The sequence below is a fragment of the Wyeomyia smithii genome, chromosome 3 (assembly GCF_029784165.1).
Source record: "Wyeomyia smithii strain HCP4-BCI-WySm-NY-G18 chromosome 3, ASM2978416v1, whole genome shotgun sequence".
Classification (NCBI taxonomy): Eukaryota; Metazoa; Arthropoda; class Insecta; order Diptera; family Culicidae; genus Wyeomyia; species Wyeomyia smithii.
The window spans coordinates 201,523,207-201,546,692 of NC_073696.1; the positions used below are offsets into that span (position 1 = coordinate 201,523,207).

Genomic DNA, 23,486 nt, shown 5'->3' on the forward strand with positions numbered 1-23,486 from the left:
TGCATCGACCTGGTGTTATTTCCCTACACAAAAGGGATCGTGTGTTGCTTATATAATTGATAATGTTCTAGCGAAGAAACCTCATAAGAAGATGTTTGAAAAATTCCTGACTGATTTGTGTTAAGCTTAAAGAGAAATGAAGGGTTTGAACATGTATAACAAAAAGCGATTCTACTGTATTTTTAGGGTTCCCACACAATACTTAACATTAGGCCCTCAAAATAGTAAATTCGATGCAGGATTTATATCAGATTTAGATTATATTTAAATAAAATTCTGGTTAGATTCAGATGAGATTTGTATTAGATTGAGAGTAAATTCAGATTCGATGTAGATTAGTTTGATCAGGTTTCGTTTTGGTAAGCTCAGTTTAGATAAGATTTCGCTCATATGAGATATTATAAGGAAAATTTCGTTAGGAATAGATTTTGTTTAATGTTCGATTGCTAAAATGCCGATTAATTTTAGAGACAAATTAAATTTATTTGGAAACATTCCATAAAAGAACGATTTATACCCTGAGCTCTATTGATTGCAAATATTTTATTTCTGTGAAGTTTTTCCTGCCGAAAATTGATTTTTATTTTGCCTGCTTATCCCTAATTTTAAATTATGTACTTGAGGATATTTGCAACAAAAATTTCAAACTATTAGCTATATAGGGTCAAACATGTAAAAAATATCGATTTAATATTTCAAGTAATTTTGAACTGGTCCTCGCTCACTGGTCCCATTTTATTTTATTTTGTGCTTATTCAGCATCGTCGTAAAAATAGAAAGAAAATAAAACAATATTATGTTCGATATTTTACGTTCCGCAAACCGTACAAGGTTTATCGACAGGCAATGTTAAACATGATTCACAATGGGCATTGCAACTTCAAAGACTGTTCAGACGTTTACGACTAGTAGAAATTGCTTTACTATTACACACTGAATTGGTGCCAAAAATCGGTGACGTCACAATGGGTGAGGTGAAAATTTTTGGGATGTCAAATCTTGCCTTACTTTGCACTCGCCAACGTCTATCGATAGCGCACAGCCGATCATCATCAGACCGAACATGTTGCGCGCGTTTACCGCCCGCCGCAGCATCCGTAATAAACATATCTCAGCATCATCTGCAGTGGTGCGAGTGGTGGGGTTTTTCCTCGACTCGGAAAATCTGATGGTGGGGACACGAGCCGATCCGTTTGGTCCGTTGCGTTCTATGGCGGTGGGGCGCATTCGGGTTCACCATGCACCGGTGTGTTGGTGTGCTCGCGCGGCTTTCTCTGTGAACGGTGAGGACACGGACGCTCGTTGTCTGGTGTTGGTGCTGGTGCGGTCCCGGCTCGCGCGAAACAGTGCGCCGCTATCAAAAAACGCTTGCGAACGTTTCTCAGTTCGCCTTTAAACTGTTAAACTCGCGGATTCAAGTGTAAGTAAGTCGCGCTGCTCGAAGATTTGCTAGAAAAACGAGACAGGCGAGGTTTTTTGGTTTTCTGCAAGGGATTTTTGCTGGACGAAAAGAGGGTTAAATAAATTGAAGATTCAGCATTGTGAAGGGAATTCCGTCCAGCAAAGTCCTTAAAAGTGCCGTTTGCGTATGCGATTTTGTGCCTAAAGCTAGCGGTGATAAGTGACGGAGGAGGACACGGGTATGAGTGTGTGACGTGCTATCGGTGAAGTCTTGTAATGCCTACCAGAACACGGAAGACAATCAGCTGATAGTGTCAGACACTCTCCTACTAGTGGAGGGCTCGACGGAGAGGATCGATAAAGGATGCTCCGAAGATTGGTATCAATTGCAAATTACTAACACAACAGCTATCGCTGGCGAGGAAATAACTGCTGAATTTACAAACTGATGGAATAGCTATGAATCATCAACTTGCTTCCCGACCACTGTGATTTTTTAAAGAAATATTTTTATTTGCATCGGAAATGCAAATAGCGCTGTTAATCACGATCGAGTTCGAACTTATGGATCTATTTTAAAACGTTGCTTTTCACATTCGTCTCCCTGTATGTACTCACATCTTAGTCGGTTCGTGCTTGAAATGTACAAAAAGTGTCTGGTCAGAGTTTTTCACACTTAAATGGGCCGAAGCAAAATTTACTGTGCTATTTTTAGTTCACAGCTCGTTCAAGCTGTTCTTAGTCGGTGCCGCACGATTGTTTAATCCACAGCCCCTTCAGGTCGCTTATGAATTTAAATACAGTTGTTTGTGTTTCGCAGGATAGCAGATGCAACCTGATCGGTTGCATCATTTCGGTTGTGTAAGTGTTCATTGCGAAGACTCCTACATGACTGTCTCCTAATACTCATCACACAATGGTTTGCCATTTGCAAGCGCTACCTGTTGACTACTGACCGTAAATGAATTCTATTTTTGGCATTTCACCAAATGATAAAATTCGAGAGGTATTTCTACTGCGTTTGCGCCGGAAAAACTCTCGATTTACGTGCGCGCTGGGTGGAAAACAACCGATAAATACCACACCGTCTGCTCTGTGGAGCTGGTGCGCACTGCTCGTGAAGCTGCTCGTATTCAGCATGCGCCGAGACATGCTCGTAAGGCGGGTGGCGCCGTACAGTTTGAGTGGGGTAAATCTGTGGGACATGGTCATTGGGATTCAGCCGTTCGTGCGTATGACATTTAACGAATGGTCGATTGTTTTTTATATCCGTCGCTCATTGCCATTGATAAACGCCATCTCGTTTGTCGTTCTGGAAGCAACCGGATAGTAAAGATTTTTTTTCGATCGCACGTCGTGTGCTACATAGTGCACCTGTTGTATTGTGAAGATATTAAAATGTTTCAAAATGTAATTCTGTAAACAGTTAAGATTTTTTGTGTAATATCTTTGAAGACTTAATTTCGATTTTTTCCCATTTAAGCTTCATGAAATTTTTGTTCAGTGTTTATGAACACTCTCAGCGACGCATGTGCCAACAATCAAAATGAATTGCACCATACATTTTTTAGCGAGAAAAAAGAATGTTCAATTACTTACACGATTGTCGACAATAAAATATTAGATTTTTTTTGTGACTAGCCAACAAAAAAGTTACAACTTTTGTTTGAACTTCTCTAAACTTAGTAAACTATGGACACCTTTTGCATTAGTTCGTAGTATAATATTAAAAAAATACACTTCACAAATGCTTTGACAGTCTATAAAAATGACACCTTTAGAGATGGTCCTAACTCGTTGCAATGACTACCGCGGTTGACAAGATCACAGCGCTTAAAAAAATTCACAAGAAATGAATACGTAAAAGTTTCAGTTGACATTTTTTACTATTTTCCACCTTACTGTCATGTAAGCTGCACAAAAATTGAGTAAACAATTCTTACTTTCATTTACCGAATTAACGTTTGACCTTTATGTCAGAAAGTTGTTGTTTTTGTTTTTATCAATATAAACAAGTTTAGTCAATAAATGACGTATATACTCAATGCCTCAAGATAACAATTTTGAAAACAGTGACAGACCTCCTTTTGTACAGCTCTTCCATCTGGGATAGTTTTGTAGATAAGCTAGAAAAAAAAACATGGGAAGACAGAACAAACACGATTTCAACCTTGAGGCACCTTTATTTTCACAAAAATATTTAGATAATAGTTTTAAAACTAATTGAAATTTCAACATCGGTAGGTTTCAAGACACCTGTCAGTTCGGAAATGGCCTTTATGTTTGTAGTAATATTTTAATGCATTTCGATATTCATCGTTTATCTGTCACTTTGTCATTAGACCGTTGATATAAAGGACCTTGATCTTTGGAACAAATATGATAACAAGACGTATCAATCAAGCTATTTCCCATTTCTTCATATGAGCAAAACTGCTGATCAGGCAGACTATGTGAGATCGAAATGATTTCTGGTTCAATTGAAAGGCGTAAAATCTGAGGAGTATGGGGGGTAAAGAAGTGCTTCTTATTTCATCGTTTCTATTTAGGTTTTAACGACCTAGGCAGTATGGGACCAAGCGTAGTCATGCAGTAGAATCACTTTTTCATACCTTTACTCGTATTGTGCCCGTTTTTCGAGCCGTACTTGGCTTCTATAAATTCTATAAATTTAAATCGCTACCGTTTCGCAGTGATGGTTTCGTCCAATTTCAACAGCTCATAAAAAAAAATCTCCGACCTTGTCCTACTAAATAAACAGTACAACCCTCACAGCGTGTATCTATATCGGCTGTGACGATGACGTAGAAGCAGCGATGCCAAACTTTTTTTAAAAAAAGCTGGAAGAGTTCAAAATGAAAAATCTGAGGAAAAGTAGATATATAAATTTGAAGCTTTTACAGAAATTTGTTTGGTGTTCGGTTCAAAAATGCTGCACTGTATTATTGCATGCAACTAAAAAGGCCGAAAGAAAAATTTTTACTGATGGAGATTACAGTCACTGGCGTACTCGAAATTGAGTGGATTTTGATTAAAATCTAACAATCGAGGGGCATGAATGCACAAAATACTGAAAAGACCATGCGTGTATGGGGAATGAGTTCAAAAATGTGGTGACGAACAGAACACTAGAGAAAACTGAAACAATTTTGAAAAAAACTGGAAAAACTGGACACCCAAATTTTCAGCCCCAGGTGTCACTGTTACGCTTCACAAAAAAAAAATGTGTTAAAATGTTAAAAGTGTTTAGGTACCTCACGATACTCAACATGAGATGAAAACCTGTTGTTTCAGAATCCTTCCTGTAGCAGTTGACAAAAATTTAGTAAGTCAAATGGATGTGAGCGACACCTATTCCAAAAAGAGATTGGTAACTCTGTCCCAAATTGTGAGACAGTCACAGAAAAACTAAAACAAAACGTGTCAACTTGCTTTTTATTATTCTTTTCTTACACCACTTCAGTTTTGAGCGAACAATCAGTTTTGGGGCTCGTATCAACGGCTCGTGTGCCGCTCGCACATCCCTTATAACATCGTTTGCAACCGAAACAAACACACTAGCATTTATTGATGTCTTTAAGTTTAGTTACGCTGGTATCAGTAACATGACACCGCATGCATATGAATAAAGCTTCGTAGAATCATCTACTGAACATATTCAGGAAAAGATAAACTTTCAACCTTTCTGTTGTTTCTGGCACCACGGCACGCGACAACTCTCAAATGGAAAATGCTAATCAGTGCCACCACTGCTGCAGCGGAAATATTCCGCGTAACTGGAACTCATTTGAATTGGCCGTTATTTTTATCCACGAAAATTAATTTCGTGGTACGTCTGTTTGTCTGTGATTATACCACCATCGGTTGATACTGCTTAACCGTAATGATTTTAAGCCCTCTAATAAATTAAAAATAACCTCCCAGCTGGTCTCAAGGTACGATGCTGGCCTAACAAGCCAGTTGTCGTAAGTTCGAGTCTCGGCTCGGGAGAGACTGTTAGTGTCAGTAGAGTCGTAGCGCTAGCCCCGCAATTGTCTTGTACACTCAATAGTTGGCTGCGAAGTCTGTGTATAGTAAATAGAAGGTCGAGTTCCGAATCGGAATGTAACACCAAGGCTTTGCTTTAATGAATTAAAAATACGTTAGAACATCAATTGGTTATGGCCAACACACATTTGTTATCCAGGCTTCATTTTGATTAGGTATCAAAACTTGCGCTGAATATTGATGTGATTTCGCACCATTAAACTTTTGCGTATGATATCGAAAGAAATTTTAAAGTCTCTCAATCGTCCACCAATTCGTTTCATTTATGTAGAAGACAGACGATGTTAGATACAGACGAACAAGAAGCAAACATGGCAGCACTTTAAATGATATTGAATTTGAACAATTCTGGCAACCAGAAAGTATTGAGATTATTTTGCTCGATATTTACCATGCGTGCTTTCGTAAGGTTGTTATATTACTTGATTTTTGAGCGTGTTTAGCAAATTGGATGATTTTTAAAGTTCACTTTTGCCCTAGGGTTTATTAGTTTTAGCAATACAAATGTTGACATCATTGTAAAAATACACAATCTAAGTTTTTTTACAATCACTTTGTTATTAATCTTTAGAGGGTCGTTCAGGATAAGAACAAAATTTTTGATTTTTTTGGGGTAATGTCGAGAAAACAGAAGCTTCAACTCAAATAATTTAAAGATTTTCAAAAAAAGTCGCAAGTTTTTTTTTATATTTTGGATAAAGTTTGATTCAGACTTGAAAAACGTCCACCAATTTCAATGTCTGTGGATTATGATATGCGAGCAAATTGAAAACAAAGTTTGAAGTAGCCAGGTTTGGGATAAATTTTCTCATCAAAAATGTTTCAAATTTGAATAATTCGGAAATTTTATTATAAAAGGTTTCTGGTACAGCTAGTACACACATAAGCTTTTTTGTTCTTTCTTGTTTTTATTGGTGTGAACTATATTCTATGAGCAAAAGGAATCGCAAATATTTCCCAACCAACATGTTCATTGTTCTGGAAGAACATGTTTGTTGGATTCGAGAGAGTCAAATTATCGGAATGATGAAGAAAAATAGGAGAATGAATTAATATTCGCAACGTACCATTTTTTTTTTCCTATTTTTGTGTATTTAAATTAGGTGTTTTTTTTTTAAACTGAGTTGTGTTTTTGGATACTTTTCAGTACTCAAATTGAAGTAATTGAGTCAAAAACTGATTTTAACGCAAAAATGCATCTCTTAACGCAGAGATAAGAATTCCTTTTAGATTTTTTGATTGATTAACTCATAAATAGTTTGGACCGTGGCACGTCCACACTACCCAAAAACCACAAATCAAATTAGTCAAAACCAAGGGTTAAGTTTGCTTTTCTCATCATCACAGCTGACCCGTATTACCATTTTTGGGACACGAGCCTTCGCCAGTCACTCAGACTAGCCTTATTTACAAAGGTGTTATGTGTTTGCTGGGCTGGGGTTAGTTCCGGTTCGCTCACGATGTCATTTGTCTGCACAAATAAATGTTGAAACCAGTAGACAATTTTTTTCGTTGACTCGAAGAGGCTCATTGAGTTATCTTCTCCGTTTCGACCGAGACATCCTTGATTGGAACATGATACTGTATAGGTTTCCAATTCTTGAGTGACAATGTAGTACCCGCCCTATTCCGCGTTGTTTGGCACAGATCCGTCAAGTAAGTCGGCTTCGGCTTATGATGCGAGCCATTCAAACCAGCACGGAATTGAAAAATATCGAATGAATTTATCATTTTGTCACGATCCTGTCAGCAGCCATCCGAACCACGAAACTGTAGTGTACATTCAAATGTGCAAAACATCGCACCATAAACACCGCGTCGTCTGTTCATGACCTCCAAACGGCGAAGATGATGCCCGGTTGCTGGTCGTTGCTCACGCGAGGATGATGTATTTATATCCAGTTGGAAAAATGCTCATTCCTTATTTGGAGCGTATCGCGAGGCCCCCTTCGCAGAGTGCAAACGCATTATATGTGATTTGCCTTCCAAGTAATCGGAAACCATCGTCAGCGTACGTTCATGTTCTGGAGGAAAATTGTATTGCAATCCAACGAGCACAAAAAAACAGCATAAAAACGAGAACCAAATTGAGCGCGCAAAAGTACACATATTGAATGCAAATGAGACGCGTACTTTCGCGGAAAGTTTTTTTTTTGCGCTGATTCAAGCAACTTCCAACAAAATGCTAGCGCTTGCTAGTCTGAACCAAAGGCTAGCCAGTGGCTGATGACAGGCCAATCGAGTGCCACTGGACTCGACAATTTGGGACCTACAATGCGTTTGCTGTGTCAAATTGTTATGGGTTTATTGTTTTGTTTGTCCATTCGCCTTGGCAGCTTGTGACGAAACGAACGGTGTTTGGAAAAAAGGCGGACCTATGCGTAAACGAAAAAAAAGTTGAGGCTGAAGAAGTTGTTTTTTTTTTCTCAGAATGCGCTTAGAATATTATGGATATCATTCAAAAGTGAATTCGTTGTTTTATTACGGGTAATTTCATTGAATAGTTTTATTCGAAAAGTGTTCGTTCAGCTATCAGTCAATCAGTACTCCTTGAACAGCATCTATATCAATAGAACTGGATAGAGAACCAGAACCCTGATTTGATGTACGTTTTTATGGTTTATCAGAAACAATACTTTTAGACGAATTATAAAGCGTAGAAGTACGTCGCTAATTCCACCCAGTTGATTGTGTGTCGCTCGTGAACGTATTCGAAACGTTGATTTCGAATCAAAGTCTCCGAGTGATGTTCATTCGAGAGGAATATTAAAGCAAGGAACGCTTCGTACTCTTTATCCTCAATTCGATCAAACCGATTAATGTCTCTACGTGTGCTTTTTTCTTCAAGAAGCTGTAGTATCAGGTCAATATTGAATATTCAAAGCCGGTCAAAATAGCAAATCAGTTAATAACCGATCAGCCACTATACAACCACTCGATTTTCTTTTCTATCATTGAAGGTCTTCCCTTATTGAACTGTTTGTTCATGAGAGTAGTAAAACTTTAACTTTTCATTAACTCCCGACATGAGTTTGAGAGAAGGGGCTCCATCACTTCCAATGTAGAAAAACAACCATAATTGCCAAAAAAATGCAAGTCGCCATCTTGGAATCCAAAATAGCATCGGACATCAGTACACTAAGGTCGCTTTTTACGCGGTTTTTTTTACGCGTTTTTTTTACGCGGCTTTTTTTACGCGGATTCCGGAATTTACGCGGTTTCTTTTTACGCGGCACGTATCCCCCGCGTAAAAAGCGACTTTAGTGTATTTGATCACCAGTAGTCATTTCGATTCCGAAAATACCCTTGTTGGGGGATACATGATGGATTTTCACAGAACTCCCATAAGCGGGGGTTGCCTAGTTGAACTTCAAAATGTTGTACGACATCGGTTTTCGGTTTCTATGCGTGATCCTGCTTCCGAAAACACTGATATTGACGGATATTTAAACATTGTTCTCACCTTTACCCTGCTTTGAGGGAACTGGCATTCGCTATCTGTATTTGGAAATTGCAGGGTACTTAATCAATTTCCAGAGATGTTAAAAACCAAAAGACGCCATCTCGAATTTCAAAATGATGTTCGACTCTAATTCCCAGTTTCTAAACGTAATTCTTTTTCCGTTAATACCAATATAGTGGTTTCTGAACGGTTTTCTGTAATTTCAAACAGGGTACAACGAACCGTAAGTCGCCATCTTGGATTTAGAGACCGTGTTCTGGTCTCTAAACATTAACTTTCGATCTCCAGTTTCAGAATTCAGGAAGATGACGGTTTCTTTTTAATTCATTCCACAACTATAGTGGAAAAATAACATACAAATATTGACATTTATATACAATACCGCCATTAGTTCACTAAATATTGCAGCACTCCTAAAAGTTTGGCATCACCTGAAATGGGTAGATTAATGTTACTATATCTCTTGATTTCCATAATTTAGAGAGTTGTAGTCTGCAACAAAGCTGTTTAGGAGGTCAAAAGCTTGTGGTCGATGGCTATGTTTCGAAATTCAGCCACAGTGCAGCGCTAGTGTGTGCGTAATTTTGAATGTTTTGACCTCAGCTTATCTAATGAATCCGACCTTTTAGAAAGTTGCCGTCTTCAGAAAAGATGTTAAGGAGGCCAATGGCTTCTGGTTGGCAAATTGTTCAGTTGGGAATTCTGCCACAATGTGGTACCAGTGTTTGTAAAACAGGTACTGACTGACTCCAGGTAGGTCGGCTAAAAGCCGGGATCATACCTAGAGGTCTGAAATCCAATCCAGACGCAGTTTTGAACTTCGAGATGTGTAGTTCAAAACTGCGGTTCCTGCAAAACAGCTAAAAATTTAAAAAAAAATATACAATATGGGTATTACCGTAATCGCAAATTTTTATTGATTTGCAGATATTTGCAAATTTTCCATAGTTTCTGCAGATTTTCGTCAGAGTCTTCATATATTTGCGCAGATTTTATCAAAAATTTTTTCGAACCACGGATAGATTTTTTCGGATTTCAAGCAGTTTTTTCCGGTTTTTCGAGCAGTTGCAGACATTTTTCAAAAACATCTGGCATCTCTGGTCGAAGGTAAAAAATTATTTACATTTTGCCAAAGAAACAAATCACTCTGCTTCTAAATATATGCATAAACCTTTTTCAAAAATGAGTTGCAATTCAAAATAAAAGACTAATAGCACAAAATGACACCCGTTATTCAATAGAAAGATCTGTGGAAAGCCTCAGCCAGATCAAAAAAGGTCGATTAAAATAGTTACCCTTTTTATTGGCCAGAAGACAAACTTTAGATTAAACGCCTAGCCTGAATCAATTACGCTTTCTTACGAATTTACGCAACTATATATATTTTTATTGTGCTTAAAATTCAATCGAGATTTCTCTGAAAAAAAGTAGTATGATCTGAATTCATTGAAAATTCTTGTTTTTTTTTTGATATGTTATGTTTATGCTGATACCACATTTTATTTCACTTTATGCATTTTCTATGTTCGATGATTGATAGTGTTAGAATCAGTTTTGTTTGTGAGCATTAAATTGAATACTTTTTTTTTTAATTAAATAGAGAGTTTTTATTTGAAAAAATACCTGCTTTTTCTTACACTAATAAATGATAGACCGTTCAGTAACCTTAACTTACCTAGCAGGTTAGAGTCGGGGTGGCTCGTGCTGTATCAATATGTCTTCTCTATTCCGCTCGGCTCTGGGTTGTATGGCGCCACGCCCCCAGGCGTCTCATCACTTGTAGGCCATTTTCAATCTGATCAACTGACTGACTAACCAGAATCATTCTACCCGGGTTGTCGTCCGACATACTTGCGACGTGTCCGGCCAATCACAATCTGATAACTTTAACTAGATGTGTAATGGGGGTCTCTTCTAGCAGCGCGTGCAGCTCATGGTTCATGCGTCTAAGCCTTTCACCGTCTCCAGTCTGTACACCATCGTAGATGGTTCACAGCACTTACCGTTCGAAAACTCTAAGGGTTCTGAGGTCCTCTGAGAGCAGTGTTGTCGTTTCTAGCCCATAGAGGACCACCGGATTAACTAGTGCTTTTTACAGCTTCAGTTTCATACGGCGGCGCACTCGATTGGACCTCAGCGTCTTACGAAGTGCAAAGTAGGCACGACTTCCCGCTTCAATGCGTCTTCGGATTTCCTTGCTGGTATTGTTGTCAGCGGTCACCAGCGATCCTAAGTACACGAACTCGTCTAGCACCTCAAGCTCATCGCCGTCTACGATGATCCGAGGTGAGAGGCTAACACTGTTCTCTTTGAAGCCTCTTCCCTTCATATACTTTGATTTTGACGCATCGATCAGTAGTCCGCTACGATTAGCTTCCGCTTTTAGTCTTGTGTAGTTTTCCTCCATCGTCGCAAAGCTTCGTGCTATGATGTCGAATTCATCAGCGAAGCCTTCAAGCTGAACCACGTACGGTCTTCGCACAACACTCTCGAGTGCGATGATTAAAAGCAAACAGGAAAGTCAATCACCTTGTCTCAATCCTTAGCATAACTCGAGAGTATCCTAGAAACACGTACGTAACACATCAAACGATTCATGGTAGCCTTGATCAGCCGCATCAGTTTATTCGGGAAAATATCCTCGTTCTCCTGCATGATCTGCCATAGCTGTTCTCGATCAACTGTATCATAGGCTGCCTTGAAGTCGATAGAAATGTGATGCGTGGACACGTTGTATTTACAACATTTTTGCAGAATCTATCGGGTTGAAAATATCTGGTCCGTGGTTGCGCGGGCTCCCATGAAACTCGCCTCGTACTGCCCTACGAATCTCCTGGTTGAAGGAGTTAGACGTTAGAATAGAACTTGGGAGAGTATTTTATAAGCAGCGTTGATGAACGTAACGCCACGATAGTTACAGCACTCCAGCTCGTCACCCTTCTTATAGATGGGGCAGACTATTCGCTCTATCCACTGGTAGTTTTTTCCTCTTTCCAGATCTTGGAAAATAACTCTGTGCTGTCGACCACCTTGCTATCGTTCGTGATGCGATTACCTTTCACATCCTTGCAAAAGTCGGTTGCGGCACATAGCCTTTACGGGATTGGTTAATCTTTCCGTAGAACTTTCGCTTATCATAAGCAGAGAATAGCTCTTCTAGCTCTTCATGATCACGATCCTCCTACTGGCGCTTTTTACGTCTCAGGATCGTAGTCATGTCGTTTCATGCCCGTGTGTACTTGCCAGGTTCTCTCTCGTTCTTACCCTCAAGTAATTTATCTAGGTCCGGCCTCGCTCTTTCACCGCTGCCTCGCTTTTCCCATAATACCAGTCGTTTCTGCCACTCAGTGCCTCTGTTCCTATTTTCCAGATGTATCCTATGTGAAGACATTTGGAAAAATAACCTAGCATCCTAGTGTCATGATTTCTCATCGGCAGGGGTGTATTACAATTAGATACGGTTGTTGAATTTTCAGAAAAAAAATCAATAGTTCTGCTGTTTAAATTGATAACGAAAACCGCAAAATATGTATTTCTTTTGACATAAAATAACCTTTTGCAAAACATAAATAAATCATTACAAACATTCCCCCCCCCTATTAAAAAAACCCTTTTGCAAAACTGTTGAATAATATTTTGACGTTTCACGGAGATTGAGTTTTCCAACCCCCGTTCTAGCAGCACTGCTAAGTATTATACACGGAAAACGAAAAGTATCCATTTTCATGTCGGTTTCACTCAACGGCGTCGTTCCGTGCAGGAAGCCAGTTTTGAGTAGTTGTAGATTATTTCAATAGAAGGTATATAGTACTAAGAGTAATAATACGTCAAGAATACCCAACGTTAAGTTCAATCTTTTAAGCTATGCCTTGGGTAGATTTCAGTTAGTTTCATTCAATTGAATTAAAATTAGTTTAAAAAAGCGTATCATTGAAAAAAATCTATAAAATCTATCTCAAAGCCTACTCATGTACCTTCTAATTTGGTGAAACTTGCTTCATTAATATCCCCTTTAAGTGCCTCCGTTCCTAGCTCCATTCTCACAATGCAATTTTAATCTTCTTTTTAATTGGCGGCTATTATTTAAAAACAGAAGCACAAAAGCACGTTCTTCACTTAACATCACCAATTTAAAACCAAAACCACCAATATCAAAGAAATCTCTGTCACTTTCGTGAAATCAATTTCATCACGCGGGTTAAGAATTTTCAACCAGTTTGATTTTTCATCCAATATTGGGTTCAAAATACTCAATGTTGACTTATTGTCAATACATCATCATTAAGTAAAAGCATGTTTAAAATAAATCAAGTTAAAATGACTCAGCGATAGCATTGCAAAACTACCCAGCACGTAAGTTGTATAAGGTTTACATCATTTCAAGTAGTTTGTACGCTCTGGTTGGGTAGATTTTGTTTTCCGTGTAGATCATTGCACACAAAAAATCTCGCTGAACATGTGAAAAGGGCCCAAGTGCCATATGTAAACAAGCCACAATTTCACGTTTTTCAATGAATACAAGCTTAATCTACTCGTACAAATAAGATTGTTTGATTAAGAGTAAATTCTTTTATCAATAAATCTTATTGGTAAGAGCAGTTTTCGCTTGTATTGATCAAAAAACGAGAAAATTTGGCGTGTTTACATATGGCACATGGGCCCTTTTTACATGTTTGGCGAGAAATAGCCTCATTTTTTGACATTTTCCACGGGTTTGCTTACAATGTGTTAGATTTTTTTCCTACTCTCCACCTATGCGAATTCGTTACAAGCAGGCAGTAAAAAGCGCTATGCTGAAAAAATTCGGTCGATCGGGTACGTAAACCGGTATGAAGCATACCACAATTCAGACGACATCCCATCTTCGGTGACCGCAGGCCAAATTGTGGACTATTTGGTCAATCAAGTCCCCCCGGAAACTGGAGAAGCACTCACCGGAGTCAAAATGTAGAGAACAAACATATTTACACCTCCACCGAAAGTTTTCCTCCAACTGGAGGGCATTAAACCAAAGTTTTTTCCGTTTAGCACTCAGATTGTTTAGGTACCGGTTGTGGAAATTGGATGGAAAGTTAAAATAATTGTAATCTTATGTTTTATTCTTAGAAACGGAATTTTTAACAACACACTTCCGCATTTTCACTCAAGCCGCAGATTTTATAAGTCCCTGCAAACAAACCCGCGACCACTGTCAAATCTCCTTCTTCTTCTTTTTTGTGACGACACCGTGCAATAGATCATTGCTCGATGACGTCACAAAAAAGAAAAAGAAAGAGATTGGACAGTTGTCGCGGGTTTGTTTACATAGTAAAATTTTCAGCTTGTATAAAAATGCGGAAGTGTCTTGTTAGAAATTGCGAAAAAAAAACCAAAAGATTACAGTAACGAATTCGCATAGGCGGAGAGTTTTCCCATCTTTTGTGTACTCGTATAATTTATTTTCACTCTTATCACTAAACAGTCAATGGAAAAAAAAATCTAACACCTTGTAAACAAACCCGTGGGAAGTGTCAGAAAAGTGAGGTTATTTTTCGTGTGCAATGATCTGTGATCTCTCACCAAACTTTTTCAGCGGCAGTAGGAAGTGATGACAATCAAAATCAATCAGCAATATACAGGGTGTTCAATAAGTTCAAATACAACCTTTCATCTTTGTTTAGGTGCGCACCATGTGCATTCTGTAATTTGTATGGGCCAGCGTAAAAAAGTTTTTTTGAGTTGCAAATATAACAAAGAAAACCGTCCTCAAACGTTAAAACCTCGTTTGAATATCATAGTGGCCAACCTAGAGACCAAAATTCAATGTTTTAAATTTTGAGTATTTTCATCAAAAATTGTGAATTTTTTTGAAAACTGATATATGATCACTCGTGGCCTAAAACAGAAAACGTGATTGAAATGAGGTCGATATCTTGTTCCGTTTTTGAGTAATGGAGGAAAGCAACTCGCGTAAAAAACGACCTTACTGTATTGGTATTGGTGTCAGCTTTAGCCCAACATATAGGATAATTTGTTGTTTGTTTACAGTGCACGATGAAAGAGTGCCGCGACGTCGTAGTAATGGCATGTAGGGCAGAAGTTCGTGTTTTCTGATAAGTAACTCTTTGTCCTACAACAACCGCACAAGGTCCAACATCATCAGATATGGGCGTTGACGTTGGCCAGTATCCCCCCGTTCCAGAGCGCCGCGTCATTGGGAGTTTGGGGACGAATCCATTCGTGGGAAGTTCCCACTGGTGTTTATCGAGAGAAAATGTGTTAATTATGTTCTTCAATAAGACAGCGCACCGGTCCACACGCCGAATATCGTCCGAGCATAGTTTCGGGAGAATTTGACTGCGATGGAAGGCGTGATCCCAGAGATGTTTCGCCTCAAAAAATCTTCCGGTTTCGGCTAGAGTTTAATCTAGACCAGTTGGGTTGGTTGTAAGCAAGCCTCTGAAAAAGACTGCATATCTATGACAACAAGTTTCCAACTAAATCGGCTGTTATTGCTTTGCATAGCTCTCCTTGCTCCCCGTACATTCGGTACATAATCCGACATAACGATAGCACACAAATGCAATGCCAAACCTGCTGTTATCTCCTTATGTCTGTTGGTTCTTCCAAGCTGTCGCAAATGACAGCCTATAATTTTCGACATCCTCCGGCACGAATCCGAGCGGGGTGTCAGGTGATTATGATTCACGAGAGTAAGGCCGATGAAAGAATGAAAGTGAGATGAGGCGAAGCACGTTTTTTCTTACGTACAATGGAATCATATCAACAACAATGGAAACATATGAAACGGTTTGCTTTGTGTTCAATATGCCAATGGCCTTTGAAAGAGAAGAAACGAAAAAGTTCGAGTCGATGACAGCCGTAGAGATCAGCAGGCTGTCAACAGCGCAATCCAAGCAAACAGGACATCCTCAAAATGAGCAAACTAGGTTGTCATGTCCGAACGAACAAAATACATGCGCAAGAATAAGCTGTTGTGTGCAACACAGTTGCCTCGTGTAAGCTGTTGTAGCTGTATGTGAATAGCTTATTCACGAGGCTGTTAAAGTGAAAAGAGAGAAAAGTAGTCAGTATAATGTTTCTCTCCAGTCTTTTTCCTCAGCCTGGTTGTGAGTGGGTCACGCCACTCCACAACAATCGACACCTATGTCGGTGTTGGCTTTTGAACCCAGACCATTAGCGTGATTGGCGGAGATGTTACCAACTACGCTAGATTCCCCGCCTGTCCCAGGACTTCTATTCCCTGGACATTTATGCTGGTCCAGCAGAGCAAACATAAAGTGAGCACTATGGACCAATTGAAAAAGCTTATTTCCAAGATCTAGGACAAGATCCCTATGGACCAGGTGCGTGTCGCGCGCTTTTTTTATTTTTTGAAATATGTCTCAAGCTCGTTATACAGCACAAAGGGGGTGTGCTCCCACCCTCTCGCAAAGGTTCTCAATAGACTTACTGCTTCAATAAAAATTTATTCAGGAGAGAATATCTAGTATCTCCATTCCTTTGACACATTTTAGAGTGTATTCGAACTTACTGAGCACCCTGTAAAGGTGCTGAAGAAGCAAAAGTGGTTCGAACAACACGGTTCGTTTTCGAATGTTAGATAAAGCTTAGTTCTGTTTGGTTTGTAATTGTCTTTACAAATCCAGCACTCACCTTACGCTATTTTTTCACCTACATTTGCCTTACTGAATGAAATTCACCACTTACAGTTTCTGGATTAGTGAAGATTTGAGAGGAAGTGTCCAAGAATTAATTTTTAATTTTAATTTTGATTATCAAGTGGTTTTCTGAACAATAACAACAAGTTAGCCTTTCCATCGCAAGTTTTCGAGTGTTTTGTGCTTTATTTTGATAATTATCCTCACGTGCAACTGTTCGTAAACCTTCGGAGTGATCCTCCCAGTATATGGCACAGTGGCTAAGTGTAACGCTGGGACCTGTATACAAAAAACAAAACAGCGAATTAACCTTTCACTGTGATCTGGCGCAATATTCAAGAGTACTCCGTCGCAATCAAGTATATACATTATTCGTCTCTCTCTTTCTTTGCATTGTGCCTGTCAAGAGCGCAATTTATTCGCCCGGTAATTTGTCAGCAATGCGGCGCCTTTGCGAGCCGCTCCCATCCCGATCAAGGACCAAAACTGGTCCACAAAAATGTGAACCTCGAAGGCCATCCAATGCGTCATCGTAACGATGCTGAGCTGGCCAGCTCCTAGCAAAGGCACCGAAAACAGCTCAAGGACGACCAACCATTACTCCGTGGGGACGCGAAAAAAAATGTCACGTCCTGTCAGTTAGTTGGTGCTTTTGTTTCTGGAATTTTATCAAGTTTTTTTGATCTACTAAAATGAAATCGTATGAACTGACCGCGGTCTGAGTCAAAAAACAAACCGTTTCATCGAAACAAGGCGCCACGGCATGGACATTCATAAGTCACACCAATCGCTCTCGATGTGGAGCAACCACAACAACAACGGCTACAACTTGTCGCCACTGAAGAAGTTTCTGTCGGCAGGGGGTGGAAACCGAAACCGAAACAGGTGAACTTGTGGTGAGAACTAGGTGCACAAGTGCACCCCGATTTACCCATATAAGGCAGATGCAAGTTCACAATAAAACAAAACCGGTACTTATACGGGCAATAACTAATAAATCTACCGTACGTACATTTGCTCCAACCGCAAAGGCATCCTTCGGATCAGATTAGGCCGGTGATAGATTGGGGCCGGCTGGAGTCGCGATCGAATACGTTACGATTCCGACTTGTCTGCTTGGCGGTGTTCTAGTTTTTTATTGCCTGAAGTTTGGGGGGAGTGAATATTTCACAGAAATAGTGGATATCACTTTTGCTCGATAGATTAGTTTAATCTGAGTGTAATATTGTGACGAGCCATCCTTACTGGCAACAATTAGTTTACTGCAAGTAAAGTACTCGGATCGCGTGTTGCGTAAAGAAAGGAGCTGCGGCGCTCATTAGGTACAACAACAAGCTATTGACACTGACTTTGAAGTCATTAGGGTGCACTCGAGTTTCGTTGTGGTAAGACGGCTACCGGTTTTTTTTTGCTTGCTTTCCTTTTGCAGCCGAAGCGGTTAGTTCGGGCTGACATTGCAGGGGCTGAAGCTGTGTCGATAAACGTCAATGATTGCTGGTAAACATGATGTTCGATTTGATGGGAGATTTGCATAAAGATAATGCTCGTGGTGACATGATGAATGTCGTGCTCGTTTTGGTGTTAGTCAACGACAATGTTGAGTGGTTTGACAGAACTAATTGAGAGATTTCGCGCAATCTCGTGTATGGATTTGGCAGTTCTCTCTCAGATTTCAGTGAGTTAGTTACTTTTAGTTAATCCATATGCGCTTGCAAATAATAGAACTCGTGAATAGTTCAAGTGCACACAAAGATTTAGTTTTCGTCATAAAAACAGTTTTCGGGATCTTGCTAGCAGATTTTTTTATCTGTTAGCAGATTCTTTTTTTCGGATACTAATTTAGCATTAATTATTAAATTTTCACATCTCTTAATAGAATTATTAAAAAATTGATCATACCTTATTTTCATAACAAATGGCTCACTCCTCATTTGTCTACTAAAGAGTTTCCACTACTATGGGAAGCTCTTTCATGATGAACACTTTTGTCCATCGCTCGTCCATACGGAGCGCAGAACCACGCAGCACATATGTACTTTCGCGACGCAGCAAAACATGCAGGTACCGGGACCGGTACGTGCAGCCATGCTCAAGACTTGCCCCTCGGGCTCTGACATAATAAGGTAATCAAATTGAAATTCATGCTCTCGACGATGACCAAAAATGGCCATCCGCCAAGGTCGCCTTCGTTGCTGCGGCTGGTACGCGCGTGCTGGCCTCTTGAAGTGTTCAAGCAGATCCCGTCCCGAGTACCGAGCTTGAGCTTCGGCCTTAAGGGTGACGCTCGTTGAGGGGCTGCGGTGTAAATTTATTGTTTTGCTTTTCCGTACAATCAGAGTCGCTCTTTCGCTCAGTGGCTTGATTTAATTTGGCATGGTTAAAGCTGAGTAAGCTTTTGGTTTGCACGAAGAGAGAAGCGACTGACAACGTCTTAATTTTTGCACTTATGCGCCGAAATTTCGAGGTCTGAACTTGCCGTATTAAAACCCGGAATCAGTTGGGTGAAAGTAAATGTTCAGATTTTGGGTGGTCCTCGTTCAGCGATACGTTGCTATGCAGTTGCAATTGGTATGGGTAGAATAATGTCCTCGGATGTCACTTATTGTCTAGATATGCTAGAAAAATTGGGTTATGATTACAAATAATAGCTTTCTCTTTTTTTCTTTTACCCCACCAACAGGTCACGTGCGCTTTCGCGGTGTTTCCAGTGTTGATACAAGATTAGCCCACTCCGTTTTCGGCGGTTCGTTCTAGTGTTATTTCTCTAGTGTAGTGAAGAGCGAAGCTCAAATCCACAGCCACAATGGATGCCATTAAGAAGAAGATGCAGGCGATGAAGCTGGAGAAGGATAACGCGTTAGATCGCGCCCTTCTCTGCGAACAGCAGGCCCGCGATGCTAACTTGCGCGCGGAAAAGGCAGAAGAAGAGGCCCGCCAGCTGCAAAAGAAGATCCAGGCCATTGAAAATGATCTGGATCAGACGCAGGAGGCACTGATGGCCGTCAACGTCAAGCTGGAGGAGAAGGAGAAGAATCTACAGAACGTAAGTAAAATATTTTGATTTTTTCGATATTCTACGGTCGCCATATTATGTTAACAGTTGAAAAAGAAAAGAAAAAGTCACTTGAAAAGTGAATTCATACTTTCAAGTACATTTTGACATACAAAACTAGTGACCCAATTTTATTGCAAATTTTTGCATAAAAAATATTGAACTTAACCGATTCCCATGCGGAAGAAGTTTTTCTGGTAGTATGAGCACGGTATTTATTAGAGTGGGGAAAAGTGATCGATTTTCCAGAACCAAGTTTTTTTGGTTCCTTTTGGGGCCCCTAAACTTACCAGAAGTCGATTGGTTTTGTCTCCGCTTGGCGCATTGTATTTCAAATTTGTATGAAAATTTATATGGGAAAACCTACTTTTTGCATTTACCCTTCTAGAGAGCTCAATAATGATCTAATAATACACTACATTATGTAAAAGTATAGTATTTTAGATGCCTAACAACTTTGCAGAAGTTACTGAAGAGCTAGGATGTCCCTAAGAAGAGCTATAGCTGTTCAAAGTCGATTTAAATGCAGAAAATCTTGTTTCCTGCCAACATTACCAATGTACCAGCGCCAGTAGTATTCCCATCAGAAATAACCTGTCGTAACGAGTTTATACACTCAGCTGGATCAAACAAAAAAAATCCAGGTCAATAATCTATAGGCATAGGTAGAATCTACAACGGTACACTGGCAGTGTTGGCAGAAAAAATGATTTGCAACATAAATTTCGACATACTCAACTTTGAGTATGTAAAAATTATAAAAATGTTATTTTTTTCGAAAATTTGAGGTTTTTTTTTGGCAAACCTGTCTCAACAAATAATAAAGTGCGAACGAGAAAGGTTAGGTCTCACCGCTAGGTGGAGTAATTCGTGTTTTTTTTTAAGAACCTGGAAAATGTTGATGTAAAAATTATTTTATCAAACCTTATGAATAACAGTTAAAATGCACTTTTTGGCAACACTGTTTCACAAAATTTGCGGCGGATTTTGGCAAAATTTATCATCAAATAAAAAGTATTCTAAAGCAAACAAAATGTACAATTTGAAGTTTACAAAGTGAAAATGGAAATGAGTAAAACACCATGTGTTTATTTCTGATAGTGAAATCGCTCGTGAAACATCGTGTAATGAATGATCCCCTATGTGTTGTTCCGTACACGCTCCTTCAATTTTACTCTAAACTGAGTAACATGTCAAAAACTGAGTAACTTTGATGGTTTGAGCTGAGAAGCATTTACTCAGATTTTCTCAATGGCCGTATTAACTCATTTTTGTGTAATATGAGTCAATGTCAAACATTTTCAAGAGGTAAAAGAATCAGTGAACTTTAAAGTTCAGAGTTACTCAAAGTTGAGTTGTGAATCGATAAATCGTAAAGTTTTATTTTGTAAACAGGTTGGAACCCAGAAGAAAGCTTGTTATTCTTCTCAATATGTAGTAAAAGCAGAGTGAATATTAATCGTTTTCTTCTTGCCTAGTATGAGCGCTGCGAATAGCATTTTTTGCACCATACTTCTTTATTCTGTCGTGTGCTGTGTTCCTGCCGCTCGTAGAAAAATAATACACTTGCTACTTACACCACAGCTGTGCGAAACAAAGAGTGGTAAATCACTCTAGAGAGAATACACAAAAATACATCGCGGTGATCACTGCTGAGGCGTGACGGGCGGCTGGATTTTTTAAATTTAGAGATAACAAGCAACCAACACAATCTACATTCCTACCTAGATGCTCTACTCCTTTGATATATGCTACTCAGGTACACACGAGTCGCTGTTCTATTCAATCATGTGCGTCACTTTGCCCATCAGTGTTCTCATACACGCTAGTGATTCTCAGAGGAGAAATGACAAGCCTGCCTACAAGAATGCCGCCTATTGCAGCGGCTGTGAATGCGGAATCGTGCCGCAGACTAAAAGTTAGCTTTTACTAAGTGTCGTTGGTTTGTAGTTTATGGCCACATGGTAAAATTTAATATTTTTTTGACAGACAGACTTATAACTCAAAAGTGAGTGCACCGAACACAAATTACGTAACGCCTAAAATCTAGATTTTGGACTCCCTTCCCTCTCCTATGTAACAATAAGTAACGTTCGATATGACTACCCCTTTAAAATAACGTAACGCTGAGCAGCTTGCACTTTCCTCAAAATTTTTAATTTAGAGCTGGGCTATGAAAAGAAGCCATCTTTTCATGACCCGAAAATAACATTGTGACATTATAGGACCACGGTGGGCTCGAAATGAGAACGGAGCCAAAAATATGTCACATACAAACTCAGTGCCATAGCATAGGCGCGTCTAAGGCCTCAACTATCTTCCCCTCCCTCTTTGTAACAATAAATAACGCAAACTAATTGCACAGATTCCCTATTTAGAGTACGTCCACTTCTAACAAAACAGAGTTATACGTTACTCGGTTCAGAGCCAGATTGAAAAAGCGTGTATTGTATACACACTTAAATATGCTTCTCCAGCTTGGTAACGCATATTACCAAGTTATCACGGTTTGACATCTATTTACTGAGAATTTCGCAAAAGAAATAATGGAAACCTTCATTCAACTTTTCTACCGTGGTTCCGGATATTTTGTGCTGAAATTTCAGTTAAGTTGAATCGAGATTTACGGAAATATGTGACAGCTGTCATTTTCTTGACCGTCCTCGGCAATAAATTTCTGAGAATCGGCAGTGAATTCCACGTGTGTAAATCAAATATTTACGTTGAAAGACACAATCTGCAGAAAAAATACGCAATCCTCGTAGAAATATGTTAAATTTCAATCTAGCAAAAGTAAAAAAAAAATATACTAGACGTTTTGACAGTAGTCTATTTGCTGCATTTTTGACCCGCATTACATGAATGAAATGCACTGCAGATTCTTCAGGTGATTTCGCTAGCAAAATAGAATGCTTTTCCTCTTGCTTTAATTTTTCACTTTACTTGGAACTGTAAATTATGCTCAATATGAAAAAAGGAATCCACTACGTTTATTTCAATTACAACTGAAAAGTCTCGTTACTGTCAAAAAACATAGAAATGGTGAATAAAACAAGATGACAAATCGTTTGTTTGTTGAGCGGCAATCTGAAAAAGCATTTTACTTAAGAGCAAGATATTTATTTATGTATTGTAATGCATACATATTTACAAAACATATTAAACATTACTAAATATTCGTCGCTTATTTTTTGGGCACTCTTCTATCTATAGATCATTCCTTAAGGGGAGACAAATGGGTATAGATTTGCATCCACTTTGGGAACCACTCGCTGATTGGTTGAATTTGAAAACCCCGAGTGTGTTAAAATTTATCATCAGATTTACTGGCAGTGTTGCTAAATTTTTTTATGAATTCACCTGTTATAATCTAAACCATGATGTATAAAGACATGGTGTAACGGTGCGTCAAAAACAGAATCGGCCATATTAGAAAAAATAGTAGGTTTGTTTATAAACAACTAGGGCATAAAAACTATCGCATCTCATAATATATCATTTGTATGCATTTAAATTATGAATATGGCAATGGTCGATGCCTTGCTGCCAGTATTCATTAATTTAAGAAACAACTTAAAACACCTGAATTTGCGGTATTCAATTGCCTAGTTAGTAAGGATATATCAACAAACACGAAAAAGTTATTCGCTGTTGCATAGTGATGCTTCGTCTCCAACCCTCCAAAGTAAAAAAAAAACGCTTCCTCACCCCGGGCCTTCTTTTTGGTCAAACCGTTACACCAGGTTCTACTCATCATGATCTAAACTATTTTCAAGTGAGCATTCAAAATGAAGTACAAAGCATACAAATACGGGTGTAGTAAGAGATTACATTTGAATAATCACTTTTATCACTACACTTT

General features: G+C 39.1%; 1 protein-coding gene across 8 annotated transcripts in view; it reads left to right on the forward strand.

Annotated features, from left to right (window-relative positions):
• Positions 1-1,261: 1,261 nt before the first annotated feature.
• The window catches only part of LOC129730045 (tropomyosin-2), a 131,985-nt gene continuing 109,760 nt past the window's right edge, over positions 1,262-23,486 (forward strand). For 3 of the 8 annotated variants that reach the window (XM_055689048.1, XM_055689044.1, XM_055689058.1), the window contains exons 1-2: positions 1,262-1,420; positions 19,253-19,615. In XM_055689048.1, the coding sequence (XP_055545023.1) occupies positions 19,376-19,615 (240 nt within the window). In that variant the 5' untranslated portion in view covers positions 1,262-1,420; positions 19,253-19,375. The other 5 variants (XM_055689057.1, XM_055689056.1, XM_055689046.1 and 2 more) reach the window with 5 other exon arrangements.